Source organism: Falco rusticolus, chromosome 4 (genome assembly GCF_015220075.1).
Source record: "Falco rusticolus isolate bFalRus1 chromosome 4, bFalRus1.pri, whole genome shotgun sequence".
Classification (NCBI taxonomy): domain Eukaryota; kingdom Metazoa; phylum Chordata; class Aves; order Falconiformes; family Falconidae; genus Falco; species Falco rusticolus.
The window spans coordinates 37,185,009-37,199,915 of NC_051190.1; the positions used below are offsets into that span (position 1 = coordinate 37,185,009).

General features: G+C 44.8%; 1 protein-coding gene across 2 annotated transcripts; it reads left to right on the plus strand.

Annotated features, from left to right (window-relative positions):
- Positions 1-206: 206 nt before the first annotated feature.
- Positions 207-14,762, plus strand: CCNF (cyclin F). Of its 2 annotated transcripts, XM_037384335.1 has the most exons (18): positions 207-294; positions 3,417-3,571; positions 3,988-4,094; positions 5,012-5,079; positions 5,872-6,065; positions 6,422-6,475; positions 7,001-7,105; positions 7,664-7,741; positions 8,117-8,268; positions 8,921-9,085; positions 9,758-9,881; positions 10,294-10,474; positions 10,912-10,999; positions 11,561-11,660; positions 11,980-12,110; positions 12,286-12,455; positions 12,538-12,599; positions 13,045-13,101. In XM_037384335.1, the coding sequence occupies exons 1-18, from the start codon at positions 282-284 to the stop codon at positions 13,045-13,047; spliced, it is 1,950 nt and encodes a 649-aa protein (XP_037240232.1). In that variant the 5' UTR covers positions 207-281; the 3' UTR covers positions 13,048-13,101. The 2 variants fall into 2 exon arrangements, with proteins under 2 accessions (XP_037240232.1, XP_037240231.1); XM_037384334.1 differs by lacking the exon at positions 12,538-12,599 and having other exon boundaries at positions 13,045-14,762.
- Positions 14,763-14,907: the final 145 nt, after the last annotated feature.

Here is a 14,907-nt window from a genome sequence, read left to right on the forward strand (position 1 = left end):
CTCTGCTGTGTTTAAAAAAAAAGTGCGCGAGGCTGGTAGGCGTCGCTCAGAGGACCTAGGCCAATCGAGGGTGGGGGACGGGGCCTGGGCGGGGCCCACCGCCGGCGCCTTCCCTGACCCTCGCTGAGCGTCGCGGGGCGTGGCTGCGGGCGGGGGCATGTCCATGCGGAGCCCCGCCCCTCCGTCGGCCTGTTCGGCCCCGCCCCTCGGCGCCCCTCACTTGCAGCCGGTCGGGGCGCGGCGGGTGCTGCCGGCCGTTCGGTCCCCGGGGACGCGCCGCGATGAAGGCGGGCGGTGAGTGCGGGCCTGGCCGCGGCCGGGCTCCGGCGGTCCCGCTTCATCCCTCTCCCTCCGCTCTGAGGAGCGCCGGCGGCCCCGCCGTGTGTTCTCCCCTACCCCACCCCGCCGCCCCGCGCCGAGCCCCTCCTGAGGGGCCTCTGAGGGCGGGACGGCCCCTGCCGCGGGTGGCGGACCCCGGCCGGGCCCCGCTGCGCCTCCCTCCGGCGCCTGAGGGCTGCGGGGCCGGTGGCGGCGGGGCGCGGGCGGCTGCGCGCCGGAATTCAAACGGCGGCGGCGCGGCTGGGGGCGGCCCGGCCCCCCAGGGTCTCCTGGCCCGGCGAGGGCTCGGCCGGGTGCCGCGGTCCGGCCCGGGGCTGCGCCTTTCCCGCTCGCTGCGGCTCCTGGGTTACCGCTGGCGGGTGGACTCGAACGCTGCGGCGCGGCTGAGCGCGCAGCCCGGTGCTGAGCCTGCGCCGGCCGCCGGGGTCACATAGAAGACGTCTGCCAACGGCTCTGGCGCGGATCGCTACGCGGGAGCCCCCCGGGCGCGTAAGGGAAGGTGGCCTTCGCCCCGGGGGTGCGTTCGGAGCGGGTCGAGCCTGTGTCCCCCAGTCCCCCTGCGGGGGCAGGGCTCGGACTGGGTGACCTCCAGAGGTCTCTTCCAGCCTAAATCGCTCGGGTTTTGTGAAGCAACAAAGTGAAATTTCCCCCCTGCTTTCAGACTGCCTCTTTTGTAATCGATTTTTCTCTTCCCCGAGTTGCCCGAGTACCCCACGCTCCCCAGTCATTTGGCTGTAGGTATAGGCTGTACGTATAGGCACACCACTGCAAAGTCCGTGTCTTTTTCATGGCAGTAATACTGCTGAATAAAACTGCAGTTTGCTACGGGAGGTGGAAGAGGATGTGAAGGATAGCAGTGTTCTGCCTTGTGTGCATCAAGGCAGTTTTTTTATTTTTACGGGGATAGCTTTTTCATCAAAGACAGGTAACAAGTAGGGTCTGTGCTACTGGTGGGATGTTGGATGTTATTTTGTGTCAGTCTGGTGGTCCATCTCGTTAAACCTGAAGTGCTAAGGATGTTAATAGCACGTATGAACAGAAGACCAGGCATCAGCACAGTGGGCTTACAGATGCCTTAGGTATCTGCAGCCCCCTCTTGAGGATCATGCTTTTGAAAACCCAAATAACCTTCCCTTTGCAAACTGAAAAACCTGTGTTTAGTAATTAAGTATGATGCAGCAACTTCGCTTTGAACAAATTGTCCATAAACTTTGCATTAGCTATGGAGTTTGGACACTTGCTGGTTCTACGGGCTGGCGTGCTCATAGAGAGGAGAGGGTGAGACTGACCTCTCCATAAGTTTCTTTCCCTTTGCTGCATCTGCAGCTGGTAAGAGCTGCTGCTCTTATCTTCTCAAAGAGAAATGCAGCGTGTTGCTTCTCTGGTCCCTTGATGAAGTTGTGCGTGAAGGACTGGAGGTTAGTATGAGATCATGAGGCTTTCCATGTTAGGAGACATTGAACACCTAAAGTAGAAGGCCAGAGGGGAAGAAATATTAGTGGAGAATATTTTTTGCCTCAGTAATGTTCTGTCTTCACCTTGACTATTCAGCCACCTTATATTTTCATTGTAAAAGAGAGCTTGAGAGTTGCAGCATTCTCTCAGCTTGTGCCTTCTGTGATCTTGTAAGACTACGTTACTGTGACTTGGTTTACCTCATAGATAATATGGGGTGGTTTGATATATTCATTGTACTAATACTTTGACTCTACTATTTTCATTTACATCAAAAAATATTCAAATTAATAATGAACTAGTGAAAATAGGGTAAGCAATGCTAGCATGTGCATGTTCCACAGTATTGGACTTTCTAGTGGAGACTGTATCCTTTATTAAACTTTTCTAGAAAAAAAATCAGTAAATAAATTTTCCAAGTGTAATCTCTTTGTATGAGACTTTAAACTGGGTTTGAAAAATGCAACTGAAGAATCTTCTGTAATAAAGATAAAGGACCTTAACATGGTCTTTTAATTCGTGGGACTCAAGCTTTTACTTCAGAATTATTATTCCCCCCCCCCCCCCTATGTTTGAAGGAGAATGTTCAGCCTTTTTCTTGCACGGAAATCAGCTTCTGTTGCTTGTATGGGCTGCTCCTGAGAGCTGTACGAGGCTGACATGGAAATGAGCACTGTTGGTGTCTGCACTGCTGCATGGCAGGGCTCTGAAAGGTACAGCATGAACCAGGATTGATTCAGAGGGTCCTGCTGGGATACCACTCTGAGGGTGATCCTTTGCTGCCATTTGTGAGCTGGAGGTGGGGAATGTGCTTTTTTCCCTCCTACCACCTTTCACAGATTTGAATTCCTGCCCCTGTTAGTCAGAGTGGGAGCACAGGGTTGGGGGCAGGCTCTTGGTGGCTGTCCCCAAGAGATGGAAAAGGGATTGGGCTTTCAACCATGGAATATGAGTCTCTACCAGCAAGCAGTACTCCCGTGCTGCGCTTGGGTTTGCCTTAGCTGTTAGATTGTTTTCCTCTCTTGGTGAATGCAGGCAGGGTAAACTGTCTTCATGAGGAACAGAAGATGTAGGTGATGTCTTAGTCTTTGCATTACAAGGTGCTGAAACTTAAAAAAAAGGGCTTCCTGGTTCTGCGGGATCTTCCATGATCACCCATGGCAGCAACTGGCTGCTTGGCTTGAGCTTGTTTGGTGGGTCTCAACTTCCTAATCTCTCTGGTGACATTCCAAGGACTGCTATCAACTGAGAAGGAGAAGCCGAGGTGTGGGGGAGGTAAATGAAGTTTTAGTAGTGACAGTTTAACTCAATGCAGTCAAATGATGGAGTTGGGGCATGGAGAATTTCTCCTCAATGAAGAGGACTTGAGTATAAGCTATCCCTTCTGAGCCTCTTGGCTTAATTGGCTAAATCGAACAAGTCACTGCTTTGTGGCTTAGCCTTATGGTGTTGTGTGACACGTGCTAAATTTCTCTATGACTGATAGAAGTTTGAAGAAATGTCCTATGCTGTGTAGTAAATAGGTATTCAAACACATTTATATATGTGCATATTCTGTAGTGCCTTCTTTCCTTGTGCTGTTCCATCACTAACTGAGGTGACCCCTGTTTTTTGTTTTCCAGTGATTCACTGTAGATGTTCCAGGTGTTTTTCCTTCCCTTCAAAGCGAAGGATAAGAAAACGGCCTCGAGTCCTGACGTTGTTAAGTCTGCCTGAAGATGTTCTGTTTCATGTTCTGAAAGGCCTTCCTGCTGAAGACATCCTCTCGGTCAGAGCTGTGAGTCTGCCACTGCTTCCCCGCTGTCACACACCATGGTTTATCTCTGCCTTTAGGAGCAAGGGCTGCACACAGAAAAGGCTGGCCTCTTGTGTCAGGGTAAACCCAGAGAAAACCAAAGGGTACACACAGTAATTAGATTTTTGCTATCCCAGCAGCAGTTTTATTTCTCAGTACTCAAGAAGATTAACAGCAGTATTTGAGTGCTCTGTGGGAATTGTCCTGCTAGATCACTGTGGCTGAACAAATTAGTTTGGTTTGGCATCTCTTGCCCTAATGATAATTAGGCAGGTAACAAGTTAATCTTAACTTCTGATTAATTAGTTACCTATCTAAAATTAGATTGCAAAGAACTATTTTTCTGTTGGTCCCTTTATTTTAGTAATTATTATTTTACGGTGTGTCCCCCCTTGCAGGTGCACTCGCATCTTAAATACCTTGTGGATAATCATGCTAGTGTTTGGGCATGTGCAAGTTTCCAAGAAATATGGCCTTCTCCACAGAATCTGAAGATGTTTGAAAGGTAAGCTTTAAGAATAAAATCTGTCTGACGTTGTAGAAGATGTTTGAAGGTACATACGCGTTTCTAATCAATCTTCACTGTAAGTGGGGGGGTCTGACGTTCCCTTTTTTGTAGAAGTCTTTGCTTAGGGTGATGAAGAATTGTTGATTTCATGTCTGAGCTGCAGCTTATAACTGCTCTCTAACTGGAGCAGGGCCCATTGCATATACTGAAGCTATTTCTCTTTAAGGGCATTAATATTCCATGTTGGAACACAACACATTATCTAAAATCTGTTACTGGTACTTCTCTATGAAGGTGCAGGTGAGATCAGAGGCTCAAGCATAACCGTATTTCAAAGCCCGAGTTGGCTTGGTCTTGTGTAAACGAGTATATTGAAAATAGGTAAATTTCAATATTAAAATGAGTGAATTTTGAAAGGGTAATGTTAAATCTGCTTAAAAAAGATGGAGAAGGTCTTTTTACCCTTCTCGTTTGAAGGGGATCTGTCAGTTTAAACGTCATAATTATTTTGCTTCTGATTATTGCTGCTTTGATGCATGTGTTATCTTCTTTCTGAAGAAGACAACTATGTGCACATCAGTTGGAAGGGAGGAGCACATGGGCTTGATGCATGTCCTTGAGGGTACAATTACTAAAATGTATTACTGCATTCTGGCATTGGGGATGCTGCACGGGAATGGGAAACAATTCCTAGGGATTGTCTGATTTTCCTGGATATTGGCGTACAAAAGGCCACTAGCAAGAAAATCCTCAGCATAACTTAGGTTTAACTTCTGCAGTGAAAGCACGTATGCTTATGGTTTGGGGTTACCAAATTCACAGTCTGACCTCCACGGAAGTAAAGTGTTTGAAGATGTGGGCCTGGAAGCAGCTACTGATTTCAACCTCTAGTAACTTCTCTGTTTCCCATTCAGGGCTGCTGAAAGGGGTAACTTTGAAGCTGCTGTGAAGCTGGGGATAGCGTACCTGTACAATGAAGGCTGTAAGTGTGGAAGCTTGTACTCAGGTCTTTGGCATGACAGAAGGAAATGTGGATGAGCTAAAGGCTTACATATAGATACACATCAAACTAGTTGTCTCACTGTAAAGTCAGATCAAACTAGTTGTCTCACTGTAAAGTCAGCACTCTTACTGGCTGCTTACAAAGCTCTTTCTCCTGTATCTCAAACCCTGATGCTTTTGTACCCAGATTCTAGAGCAGTGAAGTGCAGGGGCAGTTTGCAGTCTTCAGTGGGTGGTCAGGTCTCATTTACCAAGATGCCTCTTCAGTTGTACCTTTTGGTGCAGGCCACTAAATGCTGGTCGCTAAACTGCTAGGTGTTAAATGATAGTATAGTGCACAGCTCTTCTAGAAAAGAAGTCAATGCATAGTATATGAATTCATATTTAGAAGTTATCCTCTGAAAACTTCTGATCGAACTTGGCTACTTAACCTAGTGTGATAAATGTGCTAAAAGGGACTGACAGCTGAGAGGAGAAGCCTCCTTGCAGAGGGATTTGCATACCAGTTTGTACGCTGACAGAAATTAATGTTGCTTTGAGTGTTGATTTGCAGAACACCACCTTCCCAGCTTAGGGTTTTATGTTCCTAAAGACTGATTTTGTAGTAAGATTTCTCTTATTTTGTTGTCTGCATGATTTTTAAGGCTCTAGAGGGAAGACGTTGTTCAATCTTTTCCTGATTGTATCCTGTTGTCTGTCTTAGCCTGACTAAATGCCAAGCAGGTGTTATGAATAAACTTTAAATGATTTCTAGCTTTTTTTTTTTGTTCAGTGTCCATCTCCGATGAGGGTCGTGCAGAAGTGAATGGATTAAAGGCATCTCACTTCTTCAGTCTGGCGGAGCGTTTGAATGTGTGCGCAGCCCCATTTATCTGGCTTTTTATCCGTCCTCCCTGGTCGTTGAGTGGAAGCTGTTGTAAAGCTGTGGTCTATGAGAGTCTCAAAGCAGAGTGTCAGTTGGAGAAAGTAAGATTTATTTCTGCCCTTGACTTTAACATAGGCTAATAGCAGCATCTAGTTATTTTAGAAAAAATATTTTTGTTCCCCCAAGGAGCTCCTGTACTCCTGTTGCTTCATTGACTGTGGATCAATCGTTTCAATGAATTTATTGAAATGATACACTTGGTATATCCTGAGTGCCGGAGGCTTGTACTGTCTCTTCCGAGAGATTCAGTAGTGTCTTAAATAAACAAAACATTGAGAGAAGCAAAGAGGAGGAATGATTGAAAGGCAAACAAAATTGTAGTCTGGAATTACTAGCAAAAGTTTGCTGTTGTTCTTTGTGTATCTTTAACAATGCTTTATCTTAATGCTTTCTTCAGGCTCAAAAAGGATCTATTCTCCACTGCTTGGCTAAGGTCTTGAGTCTCTTTGAGGTGAGCAGTGTTTCTGATCTGATGTATTTGAATGCTTTTATTGGTGATCCTAATGCTGTTTACCTTGGTTAATAAAAAAAACCAACAGCCAAATGATCTTATATTCCTCAAGCGGCCTAGGATTTCTGTTCTCGTGAGTTTAATTTACTGGTTGTTTAAAGGAACATTATCGACTTAGTTTATTGCATTTTACAAACTGTGAAACTAATTTTGGCTTCATTGTGGGCTTGCAGTGTGTTCAGGTCTCAAAGGAAGACTTCCAGTCATAATGCATGTAAAAAAGAAATAATTCTTCAGTGGCAAGCAAGCCAAAAAGCTTTTGTCTAGCTGAGGAAAACTGCTAAGTGCTTCCTGAGCCTGGATCTTCAAATGGGAGGACCCCTCGTAGTCTGAAGGGGACTCACAGAATCAGTTGATTCTGCTCTCTAGCTTTCAGGACAGAGCTGTTCTGTAGCTTCTGAATTATTGAGATCTGGCATCTAGTTGGCTGAACAGCAAAAATGCTATCATGCCTTTTTTTCTTAGGATGAAGAAAAAAGAAAACAATCCCTTGAAATGTTTGAAGAATCTTCAAAGCAGGGTTGTTTAATTAGCTCCTACCTCCTTTGGGAAAGTAACAGAAAGGCTGCTGTAAGTAGTGGGGTTTTGTCTCAACTTTTTCACTGTAACTTCTGGAGCTCTGGTATGTGCAATGAATTTACACAGAAAGAAATTGCTCTTCCTCAGAGCTTAGCACTCTCCTTGTTTATGAAGAAGGTAAGAACTCTCTTAGATGAGCTTTGGTATCTGCCTTGGTGTTTAAAGTGAGTGGGTCTACAAGCAGCTGCAGCCAAGATGCAAGCCGAAGTTTCTTTATACGAACTCTAAAGGCATAGGCACTGCTGGCTAGCGATTGTGTGGCTCACGTGGGAACAGGACGGGGGAGACTGCCTGCATTGTCATTAATAAATCTGCCAAAGCTGTCATGTTGGAATCCCAAGTGACCTGTCTCGTTTCCTGTGAGAGCTGGGCCAAGAACTGAAAATACTTTCCTAAAAACTTTGTCATCATGATGAGAAACAGACTGGTTGCTGAAATAATAAATGTACCCACAGGCAGTGTTTTTTCCCTGAATATTAGTACTACAATCCTTTTGTTTGTTGTATAAAGGTAATGGTTTTTTAAATCTGTTTACATTCCTCTCTGTAGATGTCAGATCCTGGCAGATACCTCCAAAGTCTCAGGAAGCTACGAGACTATGCAGCAAAGGGCTGCTGGGAAGCACAGGTAAGACTGGCTTTTCTCAGGAAAACAGTCTTTATTCGGTCTTCTCTATGCTGCTGTTGTAGGTTTAGACTCCTCCCTTTAGAATCATTCAGCAGGTTAAAATTGCTGAATGATGCCTATATATGCGTGTGTATTTAGTCTGCAGTTCCCTCTGCACATCTGTGGTACGACCTGAGTAAAGATACGTCTTTTGATGGACTTAACAGCCTGCCCAAAATAATGTGTGTGTTCAACATTTAAGCCAAACTAAGAACTGACTCAAGTAGTTTGTCATGCTCACTGTTTTCAGCAGGAATGTTACAAGACCATCCTGTACTGCCTTAGTTGCCATTTGGTAAAAAAAAAAAAAAATACTTTGTGTTCTCTCTACTACAGATAGCTTTAGCCAAAGCTTGTGGGAATGGAAACCAACTAGGATTAGAAGCTAAATCATCCAGTGAAATGGTGTCTCAAATCTTTCAAGCTTCCCTTCCTGTCAGCAAGCAAAGTATCTTCACTGTGCAGAAAGGAATGAATGAAACAATGAGGTAAAAACTCAGATCCAGGAGTCAGGCCACACAGCAGAAACCACTGCTTATTTCCCTCTGCATCTGAAGAGGGAAATAAATCTAGAACGAGGTCTGCTGGAAGAGGGAATTTTTTGCTTTGCTTCCTCTGATGCATTACGTACAATCAGAGAAAAGCTTCCTCTGCAAAGCGTCCTATATCAGAGCCCTTCAAGCCCTGATGAAGAGCTGAAATTAGGTGTGTGAGGTTTTTTTCTGGACTGTAAGTTCTTGCATTTGTTGAGACTAATAAGTTCAAGAACTGGAGGCACTGTTTAACCCGTTGGAGCTGTAGTTAACTCTAGTTACCTTAGGTGGCCTTTAGCCTCCTAATTGATATGCCCTACCCTTTTTTTGTGCAAGTGCCTGTTATAGGATAGTTTCTAACTCCATTTCACAGACAACTCAGGCAGACTGTTGACCCTTCAGAGAGTTACAGGCTTCCTAGTTGCAAATCCTTATCTTAGTGCAATGTGTCATTTTTCTGAAAATTCTTTTGGTGAAATTCCCTGGCTTGGAACTTTTGAGTGGAGCAGAGCCTTGGTAACTAGGCATAGGGTGGGGGGTGGGGGGTGTTCAGCACAGGTTTGAATGGCTTCTAACTGTGCAGATTATGTCTCTCTTCCCTGTCTAGGTACATCCTGATTGATTGGCTGGTAGAAGTGGCTACCATGAAAGACTTTTCTAGCCTATGCCTTCACATGACAGTGGGATGCGTGGATCGTTATTTGAAGCTGAGACCTGTACCTCGGGCTCAACTCCAACTTTTGGGAATAGCCTGCATGGTCATTTGCACACGGTAGGGGTCCTGACTGGTGAACAGAGGTGATATTCTGGTCATTCAAATTAATTTCTGCAGCGTAAGCTTTATTTCCCCCCTCGCTAGTAGTAATACTGGAGAGAATCTTTGGCTTCCTTCTATGTTGCCTGCTGCTTGAACTGTGTTCATATACAAACACAGCCTCTGCAAATGAGACGCAAAATGTAATTCCTTGAACATGTTCTTGGTATATCCATAAGAACGAAAAAAATCCTCTGTAGTGGTGGTTTAGTCAAAATGCATTCCATCACCAACTGAAGGCTTTCACACCATATTATCATGAGTAACCCTGTAAGGAACAACTGCAGTGGTGGTGTTACATAGTTTAGTCTGTTATGCTCTGGTGTACTGCATGGTGTGGTGGAAAATTATTGTTCTGTGTTAGTTACCTTAATGTCTTGCATCTCAACCGAGGAGAGGTTTCATAAAATGAGGAATCTGGAACAATTTAGTAGGAGATTCTACTTTAAAGATTAAATAAATGAAGAGTTGCTTTTCTTTTTCCTGGTCTATACGTAGGAAAGTACCGTATAAAGCTGTTTAACTCTTTGGTCTTCTTAGGTGCATTTTTCTGCCCTAAAAACATTAGTGCAGAGGTGCACAAATTCCCTTTCTTCTGGGGCTAACTGTTCATATTATTTAATATTGCAGCTTCATCAGCAAAGAGATCTTGACAATACGGGAAGCTGTGTGGCTAACGGACAACACATACAAGTATGAGGACTTGGTCAGAATGATGGGCGAAATCATTTCTGCCCTGGAAGGAAAGATAAGGGTGAGTTTGCAAAGCAGATGGAGTATGTCACCCCTTGGGTTGCTATTAAAGTCGGACTGTTGTAATTAGCACTTCTCCTTAGGTAGGATGTTGGGGGTTTATGTGAGTGTTCGCAATCAGCTGTGGAGACCATGCATATTGCAAAGCATGAGATACAAAGCCCTCTGCCTTTCTGTGGAGATTAAAATTTAAGTTTTAAGAGGCCATTTATTCTTTCCTGGAGAATGTTTCAATGTCAGTGTAGTAGTTAACAAAACAAACAAACAAAAAAACCCCAACAAACACATAAAACCCAACCAACCATAAAACCACAAACCTAATGTAATGAAAACAGCGTCTCCTGGAAACAATTGTTCTAAATACTTGGTGCTCATCTTGTATTTCCAACCCCTGTTCTCCTTTTTTGCACTAGATACCTACCATTGTGGACTACAAAGACGTATTGTCAAACATAGTCTCACTAGAGAGAAGAACTCTTCACCTTTACAGCTTCATTTGTGAACTGTCACTCTTAAACACAAGCCTTTGTGTGTATTCCCCAGCTCAGCTGGCTGCTGGAGCACTACTGCTGGCTAAGATACTACACAGGCAAGGTAAGGAGCCTTACCTTAAGAGGAGCTGCAGCATGGTATGTCAGTTTGCCTTGTCTTTTTAGGGAGCCTTTGGGGTTTGGGAGGGGGGTTTTTTTGTGTTACTCTGTCTTTAGGCAGGATGTTCCAGTCACTTGGCTAGGGGGGAGCAGAGAAGAGGGAGACGGGTATAAGTCTTCAAAATGAAGAGTTGAGTTCAGTCTGTCTGACCTCCTTAATAGCTCTGATGAACAAGAGTATCACCATCAGACCATGCAAGCTTTGTGTGTAAATGAGACTTTGGCAGGTAGTCCTGTCCTTGAAACGAATAGTGAACTTGAACAAACTACGTACAGGCATAAGCGTGTAAAGATCATTATCTTTATCCCATTAAAAAATAAACAATCTGATTACAGAACTACCAAGCTTCATGAAATGGTAATATATACTCTCTTCTCCAGCACACCCCTGGACCAGCCAGCTGTCTGAGTGCACCGGTTTCTCTCTCGAAGACCTGTTGTCCTGTGTGCTAAGCCTCTACCAAAAGTGGTAAGTTTTGGAACTCTTTTGGGAGGGCACATGAGTACTTGGATTCCGGCTCTTGCAGACGTGCTACATCTATACAGTCAGCCCTTCCAGTGAAGGAGGTGGCTTTGGGAAACTGCCTTGTCACACCCCCACGAGGCACTAAGGCCTAGGGGCCAGCTCAGGGACAGCTATTCTATTTCTCACAACTGGTTGTGGCCCTGGGTTACAGTAAATGTGATTCTCCTTGAGGCTTGACAGGTTTCAGCTTGCTAAACAGCACTATTTTCAGAAGGCTGCAGTTGGCTTATTGGTGAGCTTCAGAAGGAGTTCCAGGGGCAAAAGTAGCTCATTCTTTAAGGAGTAGAAGGCAAGTATCTTGTTTACCTCAAGGAACAGAAAAGGAATTACATGCTTATATGGTCAGAAACCCAGTGCCCTGGCTAGGTGCTTAGCAACTCTGTTGAAACACCAACTTCCTTAGCACAGAGCTGGGATGGACAGAAGGGAAGTACTTAAACTGACAGGTTTTGTTACTGTTGTTTCATATAAGCCATTCTAAGATAGGGGCTTTAATCTTTCCAGTTTCCATGACGATGTCCCAAAGGATTATAGGCAGGTGTCCTTAACTGCTGTGAAACAACGATTTGAAGATGAGCGTTATGAAGAAATAGGCAAAGAAAAGGTGGGTGTGCTCTTGGTCTTCATTTGCTGATGTCTGACACCCAGAGCAAAGCTACTATATGGTAGGATGTAGTAAACTTCAAGTGATGGGAAGTGGGTTCTAACTTCAGACTTTTGGAGGACAGAATATCTAAATAAAGTGGTAATTTTAAACTTGAAGTGCTCTGTTTGGCTATGTGTAGGAAGAACTTGTTGGGATAGATTTCTCCTGGAAAATAAATAGCCGCCTCCTCGCTATTTATTCCTTCTGGGAATCCCATGGTCTAATTCTTACTGGCTCTTAGGTATTTTTTTTAATTATTATTATTTCTTTTTATCAGATGATGAGTTACAGCCAGCTCTGTTCATTGTTGGGTGTGAAACAGGAGGACCCAGAGCCCAGCCCCTTGCACACAAATGCGGTGGAGATTCAGACTTTCCTTAGCTCTCCCTCTGGAAAGAGAACTAAAAGGCTAGTATAACTCACTGCTGTAAATGTCTGTGGAGTCTAGCACGAGCCTTTCCTCCTCTCTGGTATCCTGAGGTTTCATTCTTAAATATGATCCATTTTTCTGTAAATACCTTGACATAAAAGACCTGAAAGAAGACTTGGCTTTTAAGGTGTGACTTGGATTTTCTTGCTGCAGGAGGAGGGAAGACAGCATTAAGGATGACAGAGGCAGCTTTGTGACCACACCCACAGCAGAGCTATCCACCCAGGAAGAAAGTCTTCTAGATAACTTCCTAGACTGGAGTTTGGATTCCTGCTCTGGCTATGAAGGTGATCAGGAAAGTGAAGGCGAGCGAGATGGAGACGGTGAGAGTTTTATTCTGCTTATAAAAAGTGGTCAAGACAATTAAAACTTGCCTCTTCATCTTTGCTTAAAACTGTTCCTCAGGCAACAGAAGCCTGAACTTTCAGTGGAAGACCAGTTGGAATCACCCTCCCCCTTCCCCAGTGGTTGTAATTGTTAAATATTTTAGATCTATACATCTGTTCTCTTTCTTTATACTGCTTCAGAGCATGAAGAGCTTTTACAGCTGCTTGGTATTTCAAAGCGAGTCTGTTTTCAGATGCCGCTGATAGTGGGCCATTCATCACGTGTGGCCCACTGTGTTAGAAACACTGTTAGTACCTGTTTGTTTTGCTGACGCTGGGACTGGCTGTTCCATTTTCTGAACAACTCTTAGTACCTACCCAAACAGTCTGAGGCAGGGAGGGGGGAAGCTACTGTTTTAAATGAGGGTGAACTTAGTGCTCTACTGTCCCCTCCGTGTGCAAGTAGATGTAAGATTTACACTCTCGCTTGTTTTTTTTTTTTTTTTTCTGCTGGATTCTGTGATTCTCAATGCCTGCTTGGTGTTGCCCACATCAAAATTCACCTTTTTGTTTTATCACCCTGCAGTGACAAGTCCCAGTGGGATCTTGGACATGACGGTGGTCTATATGGACCCTGGAGAGCACTGCTGTCAGGACTCCAGCGATGAAGACAACCTAGCTGTAGAGTGGGATGTGGATGCAGCACCACCGAGGGAGGCTAAGCTGCTGGGTGACACTCGCAGCCTCTCAGTATATTTCACCCCAAGAAATCCTAACCTGGAAGGGAGCTCAGGCTACTCTTCCATCAACAGTGCCAGTCCTACATCCTCTGTAGAAGGCAACCTTGGAGTACCTCTCAAACCTACCTCAGCACTGTCCCTGGGCAGTGCCATGAAGAAGGAGCCATGCCCGCCTCATTACTTGGAATCATGTTTACAGTCAGCCTGTGCTAGGCCTAGTGATGGCAAGTGTGACAGAAGGCAAGTCAAGCGAAAAAATGTGGCAGAACACAGTGAAGAAAGGGTGAACTTGGGCTTCTTAAGCCTCTGACTTCTTCATGCTCTTTACTTTTCTAGGATTCCTGCAAACAGTATTTCCGCTGTAGGCATACAGGGATGATAGCAAATTAACTGTCAATACCTCCAAAAAGAGCCTTTCCCCTCTTTTGCCTATGCCTATCCTGTAATTATGTAGCTCACTTCTGGGCCATTTCCTTCCCTGATAGCTGCCTTTTTAAAGTATTCCCTATTATGTGATCCTCTGCAACTTAAGATTCTTCTCCACCTATGAAACTTTATAGTTCGTTTTTCTCATACCTCTCCAGTTACCCCTTGGTAATAGAAAAGAACTTGTCATGTCCCTCGCTTCACTGTGAGGCCTGGCACTATGAAAGAAAGGCACTGACTCTGGTTCTCAAGTTACTGGATGTAACACTATGCTTGAATTCTTCCACTTGAAAGACCTATTTTTTTTTTTTTGAGGTTATGCTGCCTTTTCCTTCTGGCCAGGTACTGTCTCACTCAGCTGGTGCTTCCCTCTTCTATGTATTGATCATTTGCTGCACTGATACAAGGTCTTTATGGATACAATCAAGAGGTAAACAAAGGCTCACTGCAGGTCTGAGCTTTTTTACCTACCTCAGATGGTTTAAAGCCCTATTTGCCTCTGGCTCTAATTGCCATGTTTTCCTTACCTGAAAAAAATCCTCCTTCTGTGCCTTAATGCTTCACTGCCCAGTACTATAATGTGACTCTGTGAACTGTCAGTCTCTGCTGGAACCGTGTGGTGGAACTGCCACCTCCGGCCAGTGGCTCAATTTCACTTCCTGTCTTGCACAGTCTTCCTTGCTATTTCTATTAATGTGTCCTCAAGGAAAGTACAAATCATGTGAACACTAGAAACAGGCAGTAGTGCAGTAAGGGCAGGCAATGTGTCTTACTGAAGGCCCTATTTTAAGCCTTGCTACTGGCTCCTCACCTGCAAGGGCAGCATATGCTTTTTCTACTAGGTGCTGCTTCAACAATTTGAAGAAACCACCTCCACTGACCTCAGCCTAGCAAGCCTGGCTTAAAGCTCCTTCAGCCCGTGAACATTAGGAGAAGGGCCTTCTATTTACAAACAGGTAGCAAACATTGAAATACCAAGGTACAAGACTTCCAGGAGACATCAATGAATTTAACACTGGAACTGGACCCCTCCTTTGTTAGAAGTTACTGTGGCAGATGGCAACAGTTCAGATACACACAGTATAGTGACTTTTTTATAAAATTTTTTTAATATAGATGGCTCACTGTCTTACTTCAATGACTGGTAACCCACTCACATATTGCATTGGCCTGGGAGAACTGATGGGATGTTTGGAGATGAGGTTAAGAACTTGGCTAAGCTGGAGCAGGGGCTGCATGTAAGCTATTTAATATCATGAGCAGCTAGAACACCCTGCACAACA

Bases quoted from the DNA above. Each gene is read 5' to 3' on its own strand.
- CCNF (XM_037384334.1), top strand. The intron at 3,572-3,987 runs GTGAGTCTGCCA...CCCCCCTTGCAG, and splicing joins ACATCCTCTCGGTCAGAGCT to GTGCACTCGCATCTTAAATA. The intron at 8,269-8,920 runs GTAAAAACTCAG...TTCCCTGTCTAG, and splicing joins GGAATGAATGAAACAATGAG to GTACATCCTGATTGATTGGC.